The sequence below is a fragment of the Charadrius vociferus genome, unplaced genomic scaffold (genome assembly GCF_000708025.1).
Source record: "Charadrius vociferus isolate BGI_N301 unplaced genomic scaffold, ASM70802v2 scaffold262, whole genome shotgun sequence".
Lineage (NCBI taxonomy): Eukaryota > Metazoa > Chordata > Aves > Charadriiformes > Charadriidae > Charadrius > Charadrius vociferus.
This window is the reverse complement of record NW_009647218.1, coordinates 1,223,516-1,241,646: the sequence shown is the minus strand read 5'-3', so window position 1 is coordinate 1,241,646 and position 18,131 is coordinate 1,223,516. Positions and strand designations below refer to the sequence as shown.

General features: G+C 38.8%; 1 protein-coding gene across 3 annotated transcripts in view; it reads right to left on the bottom strand.

Moving 5' to 3' along the window:
• IGF2BP3 (insulin-like growth factor 2 mRNA binding protein 3) overlaps nucleotides 1-18,131 on the bottom strand; it is a 116,152-nt gene that overhangs the window by 88,022 nt on the left and 9,999 nt on the right. For all 3 annotated transcript variants that reach the window (XM_009879545.1, XM_009879546.1, XM_009879547.1), the window contains exon 3: nucleotides 2,656-2,704. In XM_009879545.1, coding sequence (XP_009877847.1) covers nucleotides 2,656-2,704 — 49 coding nt within the window. The remainder of the gene's footprint in view (nucleotides 1-2,655; nucleotides 2,705-18,131) is intronic.

The following is an 18,131-nucleotide window of genomic DNA, read 5'->3' as shown; positions in this document are numbered from 1 at the left end:
CGCTCTTCCAGACCTGCTTTCCCCAAACCCGACAAGCTTCATTTGAGAACATTATGGATGCCTTCCTTATAATAAGAGGTTTTATGGGCGATTTGTTATAAGCCCAGGATCATCTCAGTTGGGTTTGGGTGTGCACAGAGACCATCACTGGGTCCCAGTCCTGTGTGGCCCAGGACTTACAGGTACCACTCCGTGACAAACTGGCAATGACAACAGCAGCATAACACTGAAGTAGAGTCAAGCACACTAATTGCTAGGGGCACATCTGTAGGTTTCCCCATGTAAAATGCTCTTTTTCTTTCTAGAAAGAACAAAATTAAAACAATTATTTACACAGAGCTTAAGAAAATATTTTTGCAAGGAGTGACAAGGTAACCCTCCTAATAATGGTTATACTAGGGAAAAAAAATTGTCATACGAACATTAATTTGTCTTCTGTTCTTTTCACATATCCCTATGTCACTGTAAAAAGAAAGGTGTTGCCGGGTAGTAAGTGTGGTTTGTACTTCAATATTAAACACACACATGAGGGCTGACAGACTGAACTAACCTAGAGACCTCTTTCCTCAGTTGTTTTTGGTTTGGTTTTAAGGATTTCACACTCATTAGAAGTCAGTCTTGATTCAAGCAATTAACAAAGGAGTGATGAGGCAAGCAGATCACCACAGAGAGACTATAAGAAATAATGTAAATAAAATTGCTCCAGCTGCCACACATGCACACACACCATCCCCTCAGAAAACATTATGCAAGAACATTGCTTCAATATGAATCCTTCTCTGTATGTATAAACTTTTACTCCCCCTACTAAGCAACTGGTTGCAAGAAAGACTTGTTTTAATGAGGAATCATCCAAGACTTTCTTACAGAGCCCAAAGGAAGTTTTTGCAAGGTCTTTTAGCACCAAAAAAGAGATACCAGAGCCCAAGGCAAGCTTGACATAAGACAATTCCCTGATAAACTTAATCACCAGTTGCTGTATTTTGTTGTCAGCACTCTTTTGAGAGCATGCAAAACTTACCTGCTTAGTACAAAGAAAAACTTTAGGAATTTTGGGGACAAACCATACTTGGCAAGCACCCCGATGTTGCAAGAGAATGCAGAGTATTGTACAAATCATTCTGGGGCCTTGTCCCTCTAAGTTCTGCGCCCAGACAAAGGGTCAGGTCTGCACAAGCAGCTTCAGGACATCTAGGCAAGGTTCAAATGATGTTAAAAGGGGCAATTTTAACTCTTCCTTGGGAGCTTTAGGAAGACACAATGTTTTAAAAAAGGTGCGGCAGAGGGAACATCTGTCTGGGACCAGATGTCACCACAGAAACTGCAGCAATGGAGGAGGAGAGGGAAATAATTTAAAAAAATCAGGAAGCAGATGGGATACAGGGTAGATATCTGTAACATGCAAGCAGTAATAGCCACATACGTGTAAGGAGGGACGAACAGGTAGAAGCCTTCTGATGTACTCTGCTCAACAGTGCTTACATCCATGTTTATTCGCATTTTTCTGAATCATATGCCTCTGCTCTAATACTCACTATTCCTACACAAAATCCTCAGAGGAAGTTTGTACCAAAAAATAAGTTAATCCTCAAATCCGTCACCCTCAACCACCTCTATTACTACTCTTCCCAAAAGCTTGACAAAAAAAAAAAAAAAGAGTTATGAATTTTAAATAAAAGCTACCAGGTGGATACAGTTCAACTGAGGGGAGCACAAGGTTCGGGAAGTGCAGAGGAAATGTTCTTATGGGCAGCACACACAAGAAGGACAGACTGAAGCAACGAGAGGTGGCGTGTGCTGGTATCTTACAGAAACCCTGCGGTTGACAGCCTAGGTTGGACGGAGCAATGCTCCTGCTCTTCTCCAGAACTAGGAAGCAATTGGGCAGTGCAAACAAAGCAGCAGCTGCAGATGGAAAGTCAAATGAAGAAGGCAGACCAAACCTGCTCAGAGAACAGTGCTACCGGAGCTTTATCCTCAAACCCTCCACTCTCCCTCAGGCAAAAGGATGACTTACCACCAGTACAATGTGAAAACCACGTTTTAAACACATACAAGGTAGAAAAAATAGTAAAGAAAACAGATCGTTTCTCACAGTAGCCCATCTACTGCAAAAATTATAACACTTTGTGGAGTGTAAACAGCAAGTATACAATATATTGGTGAGAGCCAATAACTGTAATAGCACAAGCAAAAAATATGCCATCATGGCACTATAGAGGAGCAAGGGTGGGCGAGGGTGGGGGATGGGGAAGAAATCAAAGAATCAGCACTAAATTTCTGCTTTTGTAAAGGTTTTAGCCAAATATTTAAATATGAACTTGTATTAAGTTTACTGAACTCACACACCAGCAAGGTCCAAAACAGACCAGCTTTCAGTCAAAGAGAGTGACTGCATCAGGAAGTCAGCATTCACCAAAAGAATCCATTTCAACATTTTTTATGGTTAACTCGGAGAGCAGAAATGAAGGCAGTTATCTGAATTGCTTAGAAGGCTCTATTGTTCCCTCTTCCAAAGGATTTTTCCCCAGAACAGAATGGGTGGTGTGTGCAAAGCAAGTGAAAGGTGGGGGAAGGGGAAAATTCTTGTGGATAAAGAGAGAAACAGAAACACAGTTTTAAGCACAGATATCAAATTTTAAAGTGACTTCCTACCTCCCACTGCAAGTGAGGCGGGATATTTCTGATCTGAAGCTTCCGACTCCTGCAGATAAATTAAAGAAAATAGGGTTTTTAGGAAAAAAAAGAGAGAAAACATCATTGCAAGATAGACTATACATAGCAGTGTCCGCATTTAAGCATCTGTCATAATAAGAGGGCCAAAACCAAATACATAACTCAAAAAAACCCAACAGATCACTGGGGGGGAATGTCAGATCAAAATTTCAAGTCCAAAGAGCTGTTACAGAAATACTTGTTATGCATTTAACAGCTGTTACATTTCATGGAGTCTCCACTTTTCTTGAAGACTATTTCTATTTCAGCTTTAAGGCCTTCAATATCAAACTCTTTCTGTCATAAATGGGTGTGATAATCCCATGTATTTGTATTGGGCTCCTCTCCACACACTAAGAATTTATATTTTTTAATTTTTTTTTTTAATTCACCAAGAAGAAACTTTAGGATTCTACTTCTCTTCAAGGAAGAGAATATAAATTTGAATAAATACTTCTACTTTAATATTAAGCTTTTCCTTAGCTTAAGGACTGACTATATTCTAAGATTTATATGGCTGACATTCTCCATCTCTGATCAGGAGGAAGGGGTAACAATCAGTAAATTCATTGTATTTGCACCCCAAATTTACATCAGTTTTCGCTTATCTAGTAAACAAAACATTCACTTTGAAGTGCTACAGCAAAGCCTGGCAGTGTGCTGGCTGCTTTCACAGCCAAGTCCTTTGTCTCCTCCCTTCCCCCAAAGTGAGAGAACAAATAAATGCCAGAGATGCCACAAAACCCTTGGGATTTACAAGAATGCGTAGATTAACACAGTTTCAGCTGGGCTCAGGTAGGGCATGCTTGATTGGGTCAGTCTGGATAGCCTGGGAAGATCTGGGGAAGGGAGAGGGGACAACACGGGGCAGTCTAGCTTAGAGGGCTTCCACTGCATTTTGGTTCACCAAAGCAGCTGAAATAAGCATCTCATGTTCAAACACACAGTTTTAATTGCTCAATACTGACCTCTCACAGAAAAACCCTTCACTTTTTGAAGACTTTTTATAACAGAAGTTTGTTAAAACTTACACAGGCCAGTAAAATCTTGTGACAAAACAAGTTTTAGGGATGTTCCTATCTAGACATGAAAATCTAAAGCTTTCTTTTTCCCCTTCAGATCCTTTTAAAATTCACTCCTTACCACCACCACCACGCACCCACACAGGCCTGCAGTGAGCATTTTACATCTTGAAATGCTCTTCTCCACAGGCTTTGTTTGGGGCACAGCCAGAGCTTACAGCGCAGAGCCACCTTGCCCAAACTTCTCCTCATGCGGAGGTGTCACCCCCAACAGGACAGTGACCATGAGATCGAGCACCAAGCGTGCTTTCTCCAGAGAGGATGAATAGGTCTCAGTTGCGCAGCATTTCTCAGCTATTTTCACTCCTTCTCAAGCAAGTAAGAGCCAACTTCAGCATTTGATCATATAAATAGGCAAGGAAGGGAAAACGAAAACCTAAACCGCACACAGTGTCCTTTAAGCTTTCATTTCCAATACAGCAAAGAGCGAGTCAGGAGCTGCTTCACTGTAATAGGGATGGGGAGGGGAAAGGGTCCTTGAAGTCTGCAAAGGTTTCCTTAAACTGTAATCTCAGCTAGTGATACTGCCATAAAAACAATTACCCTAAAGTAATGATATACTGCTCTGAAATATCAAAATCATCTCACACAGCAACCTGAAACTTGAAAGTCTGGTCCTAAAGTAGAACATAAAAGGGGACGTTCGTTCAATAATATTAAAAATACTGGGAAATTTTAATGCAGAAAAACCCCAAACCACAAAATTGGCAGCCAATACACTATTCAATGTGCTTCAAACTGTGTCGTGCCATTAGTCTCTCACACTTGTAGATTCAAATTAAAATTCATGAGAGTTTCGTAGCAAGGAGTGCCACTCGCAGAAGGATGCGAGCACGCAACAGCCCAGCCAGCACACCAACGACACGCTCACGCTGAGCGGTGAAAATCCACTGGTGAGAAGGGGGAAAAGTTCTTTCCAGAAGCGCATGTACAAGTTGCACACAACTGCCACCTCACATTTCATTTCAGAAGGAAAACCTAAATATCTTCTCCTTTACTACCCAACACCTGAAAGATGGACACACACCACAAAAAAAAAAAAATCTCTACATTTACTCAACAATAAAGGACATAACACAAGGTTTGGAGGGGTGTTTTTTTCTTCCCACATGACTTCAAGGGACTGAAAAGTTTGATGCAATTTAAAATTTTTGCCAGCCAACATTTGTAGAACAGAAATAACCTGAACATCCTAAAAGGGAGTAGGAGGAAGGGAGAGGAGCAAAGAAGAAACACCACCTTAAAATTACCAGTTCCTCTACCACATTCATAAAGAGCCAAAGGAAATGGCAAGCCAAGTACAAAACGGGTACAGTCCCGCCGTGCACCTCAATTTATGGCAATAGTGAGACACCTATTGTACAAAAGGGAAAGGTCACTTCAAAAATACAAAAATAGCTATATGAACCATTTAATTTGAAACTATTTACACCTTCATCAGTTGCTTGGCTGCACTGCAAGTAATTTTAACTTGTCACCCAACGCACAAGTTTGAAGCCTCGTGTTTATTGACTCATGTGAAAATTTAGTTGGTTTTTTTTTTTTACATTATTGCTATATCACAATTAGCAATTGGAAAAAAAATGAATAAAGCTTTGCATGGCCAAGAGAGGAATCCCACAGAACCAGTGTAAGATAAACGAACACAAGCACCTTTGAGACTTCTCCATTTCAGTTACTATCAGCTCCTATTAAAAAAAAAATTTTAAATGTATTTCTTAAAATTACCTAAAAATACACAAAGCTTGTAACCCCTTTCCCCCTCTGCCCTTCTCCCCAGATGGAAAGAATAGATAGAAGTGACAGAGCCGTTTTTGTGTTCCCAGGACCAGAATAAACACTGAATTAGCAGCGAGCAGAGAGATACCGAATCCCCCCCATGCTGCGATAACCTCCGCAGCTCCTGCTCAAAAACATCACTCCTCCCACCCTTCTCCTGCACTTTGCCAGCCCCGTACTGGTCCTCGCTGCAGGGTGGCACGAACGATCTGCAGTCACCTCTGATGCGTGCATGTGAACCCACCGAGAATCAGCTCCCAACTTCCTCCGGAAAAATCCCAAGCCGAATGCAAACGTATAGCAGAGAGTAAGGGACAAAACTAGGTCTGACTGAATTCACTGGAGCAGGAACAGCTTCCATGAGGATGGGTTCCGACTTCAGAAAGCATGCTTTTGCACAGGGACAAAACTCTACACAATATGTGGGGAAAAATATAGGAGTGTCTTCCTGGAAATGCTCTCCCATCTCAGACAGTGTCAGCTCTTTTAGGGTGTTTTCCATCTTCCTCATAACCCTATTTTCTTCATTGAAGTACAGTATATGCAAAGCTCCTATAGCTATTCACATCCCAGGCAGCATAAACCCAGAGGGTTTTATTTTGTTTTGAAATAATTTTAAGTTTTGTTACTTTACAACTACTTGCAGTCATACCAGGTGTGCAAGACAAGAAATAGTCCTTTCAAACTCCACAAAGGTATTTTATTACAATAGTTTCATTTATATATAGCTCAGTCTTAATAAATCCATAGTAAAACATTGTCAGCATATCTGAATGTGACTCATGTAAGCCTCGTGTATGCGCTTTTTCCAGTTTAGGCAGATTTTGTAATTCATTTGATTCTAAATAGGCACTGCAAATAGATGTAAACTGAAAAAACAGTTTGGGCAAATTTTGTTTGTGCTCTGTATCCTATGAAGGTTTTTGAAAACTACCTATAGTTCACAGCAAGTGAACAGGTGTTCCCACTTGTGTCTCTTTTTCTAAAGATACCCAAAACATCTTTTATTGGGTAAGAAGAAAACAGACTTCTCTAGTTTCCGAATAAGGTTAGTCCACAAGCAATTATTTGGCAATAATTTACTTTTCTTAAGAGCAATTGCACGAATTTTAATTATTCTTTCCAGGTATTATGCGGGTAACTGGATTCAGTTACTTCAAGCTACTGCTGATGACTTTATGTCAACATATTGATTCTGAGGGTGTTGAGATATGGACTCTTGTGTTTCGGGGACACAAATATCTCTGCAACACTGAAAGCAGGTATATGTCATTCTGCCCTTTCACAAGGAAAGCAGCGTATTTTTGCTACATGTGTGCACAGAGACAGAAAGGGCGAAGTACCATCAAGATAGATAATTTACTAAAAGCCCTCTTAGCGATCTCCAAAGAGGTAGTCTCTTGTATGTAAATACAGAGAACAGATAAGCAGTGACACCCAGTGCTCCTGACCCACAAGAACCCTCCACACATGAAACAATACTAAACATGTCTTAGAGAAAAGGTAGCGGAAGAAAGGAAGAAGAAAACCCACAATTTCAGCATTCCATTTCTTGTATACATACTCTTTTCTTCTCTCTGCCCTCTCTTATTTACATCACTTTTTTTCTTCAGCCTATCAAAATCCTTTTGGGTTAAAAAGGTCTTGAAAATTGTCAATTTTTGCATCCCTGCATTAAATAAAATCTCACCATGCGCTCTCACTCACTAATACAATCTCACTGTATGCTTTATGTGACATTTAGCAAAGGCAAATCACGTAAGACCCGCGCCTCCCCTTAAGGGAGAATAACTTTAAAAAACAGAAGATAGACAATTATAAAGCAAAGAACAATAAAGTATCATGCTTTTGCTCACAGCCCTGATTTTTTTGTAACTCGTGGTGTATTTCATAAGCGTGTCAAAATTTGACTGTTTCAGAGGGGAGCATTACACACAAGTATCGAAGCAACTTAACTTCCATACCGTCATTGTAACCACACTCTTACCAGACCCTGATCCCCATCCTCCCTCCCCCCAGAGACCTGCTGCCTCCTGCTCCTTAATTCCCATTTCTCAACAATAATGCCACATAATGCTCTCTTATTTCAGCAGCTATATGAACTACACACAACATTAATGCCTTAAACCCGCACAGTGCAAACCTACTATTTTTAAACAAGAATCTATGGGGAGAAGAGAAAAAAAGAGAAAAAAAGGAGTTAAACATGTTTGAAAGGAGATCAAGTGAACATCAACAATGTTAGTCCGTTCAATTGTTTGAACTCAATACCTACGGGAGAGAAAGTAAATGGTCTACCTTTTCCACTCTTCGGAACATGCAAAGAGCAAGCGCTTAGTCATTTCATCCGTTTTAGGTAGGCACTTTCTACACTGGTTACACCTGGAAAAAGTCTTGGCACGTCACGCACAGACGCAGACAGAGTGTGCCAATACCCACCAGCACCACGTGCTGTTACTCCCCAGCGCTGCCTCCAAGTTTGCAGTCCCCCTGCTCCGACGGCTACATGGGACACCCCTGCAAACCCACTCATCAAAACCACCTTTTTTCTCCCTAAGCTCTAAAGAGCCATGTGAAGACAAAACCCATCACTTCTCAAGCTTACTTCACTGACAACACAAAGAACAGACATCTGGAGATGAAATATTTAAAAAAAAAAAAACAAAACCACACACACAACAAAAAACACACTACGGAATGCAGCTAGTATCATACAGCAAGAAACAACTTCTGTATAAAAAGTCATGACATGAACAGCCATAGAAGCAAAGTTAGCAACTCCTATAGCCAAATGGAAAACTGCTGGTAATCAACTGAATTTATAGGAGAAGGGGAAGAGGTGTCTGATTGTTTACAGCCAGCAAAATAAAAACAGGCAAGAAAAAGCCAACACAAAAAGCTACCCCCACACACAGGATTCATTAGTTTCTCCCCCTCAGGTTGCTTCAAGTAGCTGTTGCTTGATCACAGAGTGAATCAGTGTTTTTAATGCTCTTCCAGTGAAGGTGGGAGCAGATTTACAGGACAAAATACCAAATAAAACATCCTTAACTCTTAATTCGTATTAGCGTGGTTGGGGAAAAAAGCAGAAGCATTTTTTTTTTTAGTTATAAGGTGAGGGGGGTGGGGGTCTCCTTATCATTTTCTTTATGGTAAATGTAGGTAATGATACAGATTAAGGCACTGGAGCAGCTGTCCTGGGAGAGGTGCTGCAGTCTCTGCCCGCCTACTGACTTCACACTGAAACTCTGTGGGTTTAAGCAAGCTTTTCGGTCTTTTTAAGTTGTTCACACTTGATTCCTCAAAGCACCTAACACACAGTAGTAAGTCCACCCAAATAAAGCTTATTGGATGTGTATTTTAAGTCATCTTTGTATATATATAAAATATAGGTATACACATGTATATATATAAAATACATGTATATACACACACAATTATATGTCTCAATTTGCTTATTCCTAAGCAGTAGTTCTGATAAATACAAAACCAAAGTGTCACACTCCCTACCTAAAAAGAAGGCATACTGAATTTCTGTTAAAAGCCCAGTCAGGTTCAGTAAAGTGACAAACAGAGGGTTTTATATCACTTCTATTAAAAGGTAATTAATTTCTAGTGTATCTTACAAGGCATACTGATGACACAGTTACTGTATTTTATCAAATCAAGTCATTAGCTTGTGAACCAGAAAGTTCATCTTGATGCCTTACCTACAGAAGCAAGAAAGGAGAATGGTTTCAAATACTGATTTGTTAACAAACATCACCACTTTTTATTTTCACACGCTGATCTGGACAGCAGAATACTTGGAGGAAATTGCTCCAATTTCAGACCCAATTCAGCAAATCAAGCAGACAAAGCTTGGCTAAGCCACAGGCAAACTGCAGGAATACTTCTCTTTGTGTTGCCTCATTATTTAATCCCAGACCTGGATTTAAAAGCACTCTGTACTACCACTCAGAATCAGGATTTTCCACAAAATTTAGACAAAGAAAATTTTTTCCTCAAAGCTCACGCAAGACATTACGGTTGGCTCCTAACTACAGTTTTCCCCTTTCATCTTGCACACCCAACCCACCACAAAGCAGCCGCTTTGGAGAGGTGCATTATCTCAGCATTCAAGATGAAAATCTGGCTGTTGGATTACCTCACAGATCCCTCTGTGCTGATGATCAAATTTCCTCCCAGTGCCTGCGAAACATCGGATTTGCTTACTACTTTCCACCAGGACAAGCGATCTAGAAGCCATCCACGGGGCCAGTACTCCACACAGCCCCACTCCCTAAAGCCACCAGCCCGACAACTGGGCACAGGGCTGCGCTCTCCTTGCAGGGCAAACTCAAAATAATCTGAAAGAGACTGGATTATTTGTGGACAGGATACGATAGCTCAAGAAGCGCCACCAGAAGGTTCATATTGCCACATCCACATTACATCGTACAGAATAGGTAAATCAACCAACGTAAACCAGACTGTAGTTCTTATGTTTATGTAGATTAGCCGGATAGTAGGCTTTCACCTATTGCCATTTGCTTCAGGATTTCCGTTCCACAATTCTTCACATCTCTAATTAGACTAAAAGCTTATATTCATTACTTGTAAATTCCCTTGAGTGGTCCATAAAGACATTTTAAAAAGAAAATTCTAAAGATTCTGCCATTACTATATTAATGTTGAATTTCTCATTTTAAAAAAAAAAATTCATTTTCCAGGTGTTGTTCATAAGAGAAGGCTATTGAGTTTTGGTTGGGTTTTTTTTAATTAATTAAAGAATTAAGCACTGCTTTAAATTTAATGGGACCTTCCAGTATCCTTTAGGAAAATGGGCTTTCACCTACCTTTGTGGCTTCTGACATTTCAGGCCTTTTCTCTTCCCCCATGCAGAAACTCTCTGGAGAAACTAAAGCAGTGGGTCTTTTTCATTTGGGTTGGTTTGGGTTTTTTTTGTTTGGGTGTTTTTTTTATTGTGTTTGTTAGGTAGGGGGTGGGTGTGTTCCGTTTTGGGCTTTTTTTTCCTAAATACCACAGTTTCTATTTCCCTCCTCCTCAGAGCAGGGGTCTGTATTCCTTAAACAATTGTACTACTGAGCTGATTTTGTTGACCAAACATTTTAGAGCTATGGGTCATTTGTCATTTATTCTCCTGCCCCACCACTACCTGGCAATTAACTGGTATGTGGATAACAGTGAAAACACTCAGGAGGTATATGAAAGACTGAAAATAACATCTTTAAATGCAAAAGTGCTTCTAAACATGAAAAAAAAAATCTATTTAAAATCCTAACCTGTATGAACCAGTAATCCCCTAATGACAGGACACAATGCTCATCTTTTATCTTTCTCCTCCCCACTCCTCCTTTTCCTTCAGCCACGAAAATAGCTAAAGGCTTCTTCTCTCCTTTCACACATTTTCCTAGTGCCCACAGGGGCTGCTAGTTGACATAGTCAATATTTCCATTATGGACTAACTGTGAAGTTTTACATCAGCTGTAAGAAGCAGCTCTAGACTGAAACTTGCATATGATGTCCCTGAAATACACGACCAAGTTAGGGGCTGGGGAGCTCTAGATAGGGAAATAAAGTTCTTTGGGTTTCTTTGGTTTTGGTTTTTAAAAAAAAAAAAAAACACAAAAAAAACAAAAATCAGTGAATTCAGCTTCTTTTACAGACCCCAAGGAGGAGGAAAAAAGTGGTGTAGGATACTTCAGTATCATTTTTGAAGCAAAAAAAAAAAAGGATATGACGACTTGAATAATTAAAGAAGCCAACAAGATACTTTGTTTCACAAAGCAGCTGCTGGATATACCCTCAGGGTGCTTTTATTTTGCGTGGTCTTCCCTACTACGATCACTTACCCCACAGAAGTTCACACATCAGTTAGAAACCCAATGGAAATAAGTGACACAGATATCACATACGATGTAAAAGTTTTAGTAACTTTTTCCGGTACAGGAGGTCTGGCACCAGGTTAGATCTTGTCTTAACAACAGCTCAGTCATTCACCCTTCTCAGATTGAAATATCTAAATAAAATTAGCAGCATTCATAGATGAACTCAGTAGCCACCATGCTCCCAAAACCAACTTGCTCAATCATGAGACTGTCTTTGCAGAGAACATCAGAAATGCTTTCCAGATTCCTTACACCACAGCTATAGACAGGGAATCTAACCAATTTTGGTCTCTTCCAGGTCAGGCTCAAGTGAAACTAAGGTTGTTCATACTCAGTTTAACTTCACCATATGCTCCAAATTAACCAGTCAAATTCAGTTCTGGTTTGGGGTGTGCAAGGGAAGCAAAATAAGGCTTGCCTCCACCTATAGAGCACGTTATTGCAAGACCTCTGTTACATGGGCTCAGAGAGCAGGGAACCTCTATTTGCTACTTTTTTGCTATTGAATATCCAATTTAAGACTTCCAGTTTGCAAGCTACTTTAGATGTTAAACTGAGTGAGGTGTTTGGGTGGTTAGGTCAGGGACCCATCCCAGGGCATACTTCTCGGATGCCTCACTGTTTCACCCCCCCCACAAACTTTTTTTAAAGAGAAGCCTGTTTGCTGCCCCTCTCAGGCTACTTTACAAAAAAAAAAAATACAGAAATTGATGTCCAATTGCTAAAATGATCTTGGTAAATAAAGATTCCTGTGGCGTCTGGGAAATGGAAACACACCAAAACACTTATGCTGCTGAAAGCACCATCTAACTTCAAAAAGCTCATATGCTATAGCTAGAATAAATGAAAAATCTTGCTTAGTCTGATTTTAAGTGTATATGTAAACTACAGCTAACAGACAGGCTGGCTAGCATTTTCAAGTCTCTTCCATGACATAAAAAGATCTTAACAAGGGCAAACTACTTCATTTAGGCAACTGTCTATATAATATCTAAAAATATCAATAAAATCCTAGTGCTCAAAAGAATAAAATAAACCGAAAGCAGAGTTAACAAGAGCACAGGGTAAATCAACACTTTCAAATGTACAGCCACACATTTCAGGCTCTTTCCAGTGTTTAAAGTCACTCAAAAAATGTAGCGCGTGTGTGTGTACATGCATGCATGGCTTTCACTCCACATCCATCCTGGCCAAAACTCCCATTTTTTATTACTTTTTTCATAAATACATATCTTAACTTTACAGGACGACAGCTTTTTACTGACACAATAATTAACCATTTAAAAGATATACTATGCTAATCATCTGATGTTCCAGAAAAGCCTAACAAAGACCTGCAGATAACCTGCTCGTGTGACTAAGTTTTTTTCTCTTAAAAAATAAAATAAAATCTCTCATTATTACTTTCCACCCTTCAACCTCAAGAGAAACCAAGAAAAGTTTAAAGAGCACTGGCAAGACAAATAGCTTTTTAAATCTTCTAGACCACGCCAACAGGAATAGATTAATTAGAACACTACAACAATTTTACAACAGAAAAAATGTGAAATTTACTGTACATTTCCTATTATTTTTTGCTTTAAAATAAAAAAAAAATAGTTCTTCCATCTCAAAGGATTCAGTACAATAAACCTTATTCACAAGTTTAAAAAACCCAAACTTTTAAAATGTAAACTGATGCACGCAATAACTAAGACACTGCAGATACCAATTCTGACTTTGATGTCTAGCAATTATTTTACTAGTACACTCTGTTGAACTAATTGAATACCAACAAGAAGAAATAGCACTCAAGTGCTGGCCCTTACTAATGGCCATTCCACGTGGCCTTAAACTGATTAAGTGACCTAAAGCAGAGGAGATGTAACGCCTCTGCCAGAGAAGTGCTACAATGTGTGGGTTTTGCACTATCGCTACCAAATAGTTTTCCCTCCTTTCTCTTGCCCTGTCAAAACCCAGAAGTCATAGAAAGTGACCACGCTGTAGTTTGGCTTTGTCATTTTTATGCTGAATGTCAACAGATGCAGAATTAAAAAAAAAATGCCATAGGCTTTTCTATACTTAAATTACTTGCAAAGAGAAACAGATTAGGCTCCTGGTTTTCCGACGTTACTGTCATTTCTTTTAAGTAATTTTCTCTGACGAGTTCTCCCCCAAAAATGAAATCCTATTCAATTACACAAAAATTATGTGGACAGAACTGCACCAAATAAAGTTATCTCATAGCTGTACTTACAGCAAAAAGTTACATGTTATTTATAACAACTGCATACTCTCCCCTCAAAAAGTTTTACACCCTCAAAGTGTGGAATGCACCATCTTTCAGTTGGTATGTAACCTAAATAATATACACACTTCGTGCATATACACAATATTTTCTACGTTAAGTTTTTTTGTTTTTTTTTTTTTCCAGGAACTTCTCTTTAGATCAAAAATTAACTTTTTTATTAACATGCTTTAAGAAGTTAAATTTATAAAGTAATAACACCCATGCAAAGTTTTCTATTGCCTGCAAAGCTTATTTTCTCCCTTTTTTGCAGGGCAATAATTTTGGTCAGGGTAAGTACATTTACACTAGTATATCCACATTCATAGTTAATATTTAGTACTGGCATAGTTAAAGCATCACAGCTTGTGCGTAAAGAGTCTTTTGCAATTTTTTTTTTTTTACATTTACGCAATAGAAATATTGTTAATTGTATCTTTCACTAAACTTTATTTTTTAAGAATTACCAAAACAATCTTCTGTGGTTTTGTCATAGCAGCTTTGATTAGTGCACACAGGCTTACATAGTATAATATATGACAACAATCCCTAAGCTTTCATACAAGGCCTTCACGAAAGCCTTAGAGCATCATTTTGTTCTGTTCATCTGGAAAAGTCAACAACTAAAATTCAACTGTTCACAAATTCTAAATTATGCAACATTTCAATTTTACAATTTCTTTCAAATTTAAGTTATGTTGAAAAATTGCTTGTATACAAGAGGTGTAAGTGTATTTTCTTTAGTAACCTTTACAGTTAATGTTTAGTAATTTCCCCCTGCTTTCATAATACTATAAAAAACTGCCATGTCTTCAAGAAGTGGCATATAAAGCAATTATAGGATAGCCACCATCATCTTTTGAATAACTCCATTATTTTTAATTTCCTTTTTCACAGAAAACATGCACATGTTTTGAGGATGAAGATCACAGCAGGCATTGACTTTTTCCACTATCACTGTAAATTTAAATACACTGTTATGATCACAGAACAAAAAATAGTTTACATTTCTGTGCTAAAACCACACTCTTTTATATAGTGTAGCATTTAACATTTACACTATTTTAGTTTGCTTTGCATTCAACTGAGGAAAACTAAATTTGGATCAGTTACTTTCAAAGCATAGAAAAGTCCTATATCATGCTACAGCTAAACAGTTAATTCATAACTATAATTTACAAGCTAATCATCATTAATGTCAAGGTTATTTGCATTTAGTAACTTGTTGTTTCTAAATGCATAGCATTTTGCTAGATATTTAAATTAAGATTAAGAACAAAGTTCGTGTGAATTATGATTATAATTTTGACCAAGTTTGATAAATTATTTAGCAGTTAATTACTTCAAAATTAGTTTGTATACAGATGTACAAACTTATGACACCAAGACAGTAATTACTATCTTCTTTTTACAATCATATAGTACTGATTTGTTAACAAAGATACCTAAATTGGATGGTACCTCCCCCACTAGTAGACCAAGTTGCTTTTACCTGAGCATAGTTTAAATACACCTTTCAAAGCTTTGAAATTCAACGAGGCTATCTGCATATAGATATGCCCAACAATTGAGGATTTAAGAAGAACATTTTAAAGAAATAAAGACCAGGAGAAAGCTAAAATTACAAATGACAAACAAAAAAAAAATCAGCATAAGGAGGACTATGATGTTACAAGACAAATAATCAACCACAGAAAGAAATCATCCTTCTTTAGGAGTAACTGATCATTTTCTGCTAACACCCCTGTTTGTATGCCTTCTTCATTCATCTCCCCCACCACCATCCCCCAAAAATTCAGCTCATTTCAAACTATGCTGGCACCAGCTTCATGCCTAGTCCTGGGCTACACAGCAAGACAACCACCAGTAACAACCAGAACTGAAGCCACCAAATGCCTCAAAACAAAGCAATCGCTCCCTCCCTCTCCTCCCCCAAACCTCAAAGACATGCTTTAATAGTTTGTAACCACACGCATGTTGTCCACAGAGTGCAAGGCAAGTTCATAGAGCTGGATGTTAGAGGGAAAAGAAACAGGTCAGGGTACCTGCTCAGCACCCCCAAACCAGGCAAAGCTCTCCTCATCTAGCCCAAGTCTCATCAGGTAGGATGTGCATCACAGCCATCTCCAGAAAACTACCACTGCTCTAATGCCATTTCTTCCCTGGAAACTTGCAGGGCTTCATCGTGGTGGAACATGACTAAGTTTTGGACAGAGTTTTCCATGCCTTGCCTTCCCCCCACCCTTTTTTTTTTTTTAAAAAAAAAAGGTACCACCTGAAATGATACGCCCAGTGACACAAGTCAGAACTACACCAAAGAGTGGCTTTCTGGGATACAGAGCCACACATGATTTCCACCAATATTGTCTAGCCAAAAAGTGAAGATAGCTTGAAGTTTCATTTGAAAAGCCATTTTGAAGAGCTGCAGTACAACACACAGCACTGCCATACAGAGCAGGAGACTGACGTAACCACACGTGCAACGCTGGATCTGTACTGCCATTCATGCATTCAAAAGCAGCATTTTCATGTTAAGATGCTGAACTTAATCCAATGTATGCAAAACCAGTAACAGTCGTAGTAAGTGAACTGTGTGGACCAGGTGATGTGAGCGAAAGGACGAGGAAGAAAAGCAACGTACGTAAGTTCATTATGTGCCACAGAGGCAGGCAAAAGCCAACACAGCAAGTAAATGCAATTTTGTGATTTTACTGAAGTTAGTCTAACACAGAAGTAAGGCAATCTAACTCAATCTAAAAGCTTGAAGGGCTCTACAAATTGTAATAAGTCTTCTAAATCTTTTCCCATGATTACTTTCAAGGAGCGATGCGTAACATCAACTCTATATGGGTTAAGCACATACCTGAAAAGATGATTTTGCTCACGATTTGAGTTTAACTGAACAACTGTCATCAAGCCCAGTCGTACAAAGGGTGTACACTTCACTACTTTTACCTAAAGTTTACAGTTTATGTTAAATGCAGGTTGTGGTGTGTATTTATATGTCCACAGTCATTTCTCAATTAAGAGTAGAAGAAGGGGTAGAAATCTCATCATTTATAAAAATTCCCTCTCCACTGCATAACAGAAAAAATGAAAACTTCTAAGTAGAGATATATAACTCACTCTAAGCAAACATATTGTTAATGCAAACAAAATAAGCAACAATGCAAAACAAGTTACCAAATAGAACAGGACCTCATCATTTGCTATTAGGACTCAGACCATCACTGAGAAACAAACTTAGTATTTCATAAATAAATGAAGAATCACCCACTTTTTGACTATTGTAACTTAATGTGGGTTGTTGGGGGTTTTTTGGAGGGAGAAGGGGGGCAGCTTTAAGAAAAATGGTTTAATAGACTAAGCATTCTGGTGCATCTTGGAATGAACCCATATTAGCCGTATAATAAAATTTTACGCCACTGCTAATGAGCACCAGCATTAAACTCAAAAGAAATTTAACGATGAGTACACAGTATTTAAAAAAAAAATCTGCTCTGACTTCAAGAGCTGTCCATTTCTCATGTATTTTGTACAGGTTATTTAGAATCAAGTGAAATATGTGTGCTGTACCCTAGGACCCTCCAGTTCCTTCATTAAGTGTTAGTTAATCTACAGACCACACCTTAAATTACATGCTTACCATCTCTTAGTATGTATTTCAAATTGAAAGAGAATCTGAATTTGTAGACAGTTTTAAATGCCTATCATCCTTGAAAGCTGCACCTTTCTTAAAAGTATCACACATTAAAAGTTTCTGTGCAGGTGCAAAGTTCATACGATGAAACAACAAACGAGTATTGAGATGTTCCAGCATTTCTATTAAGATAAAAAAGAGCATCTCCTGATTAGCAATGGCAGTTTTTAGCTCTCTGTCACCAAGTTACACTACTGCCCACCACCACCTATAACTTGCTAAAATAACCGAGCCTCTATTAACGCAAAGCTCGCCGTATGGGAACTCTGGTTGTTGATCAGCACCAGCACCCACTGTGATCAATACCGACTAAAAGACACCTAGTATTGAATCCCTCTCACTTGACCCTGGCAAATAGCTCCCCCTCTGCACACCAGAGCGCTGGTTTTCCACAAAGAAAGGGATGGTTCATTCAGGGATCCAGTTCCCTCGGTAGGAACAGACCCCTCTGCTCTTTACAGCGCAGCAGTACACATCTGTAACAGACCAGCGCCTGGGTGGCGAGGGGAACCTGTACAAGCTGGTACACAATTAGCCAACTGGTCTGAAAAACTACTTCAGAATTAGGAAACAATATTCCAAGACAGACAAATTTTATTTTTTGTTTCCTAACTGTTACCTACTTAAGGTTGCCACAAAAAACTTCCAGAGAAAAATAACTTAAAGCATGTTTATCAGAATTTTAATTCACAGCAGGA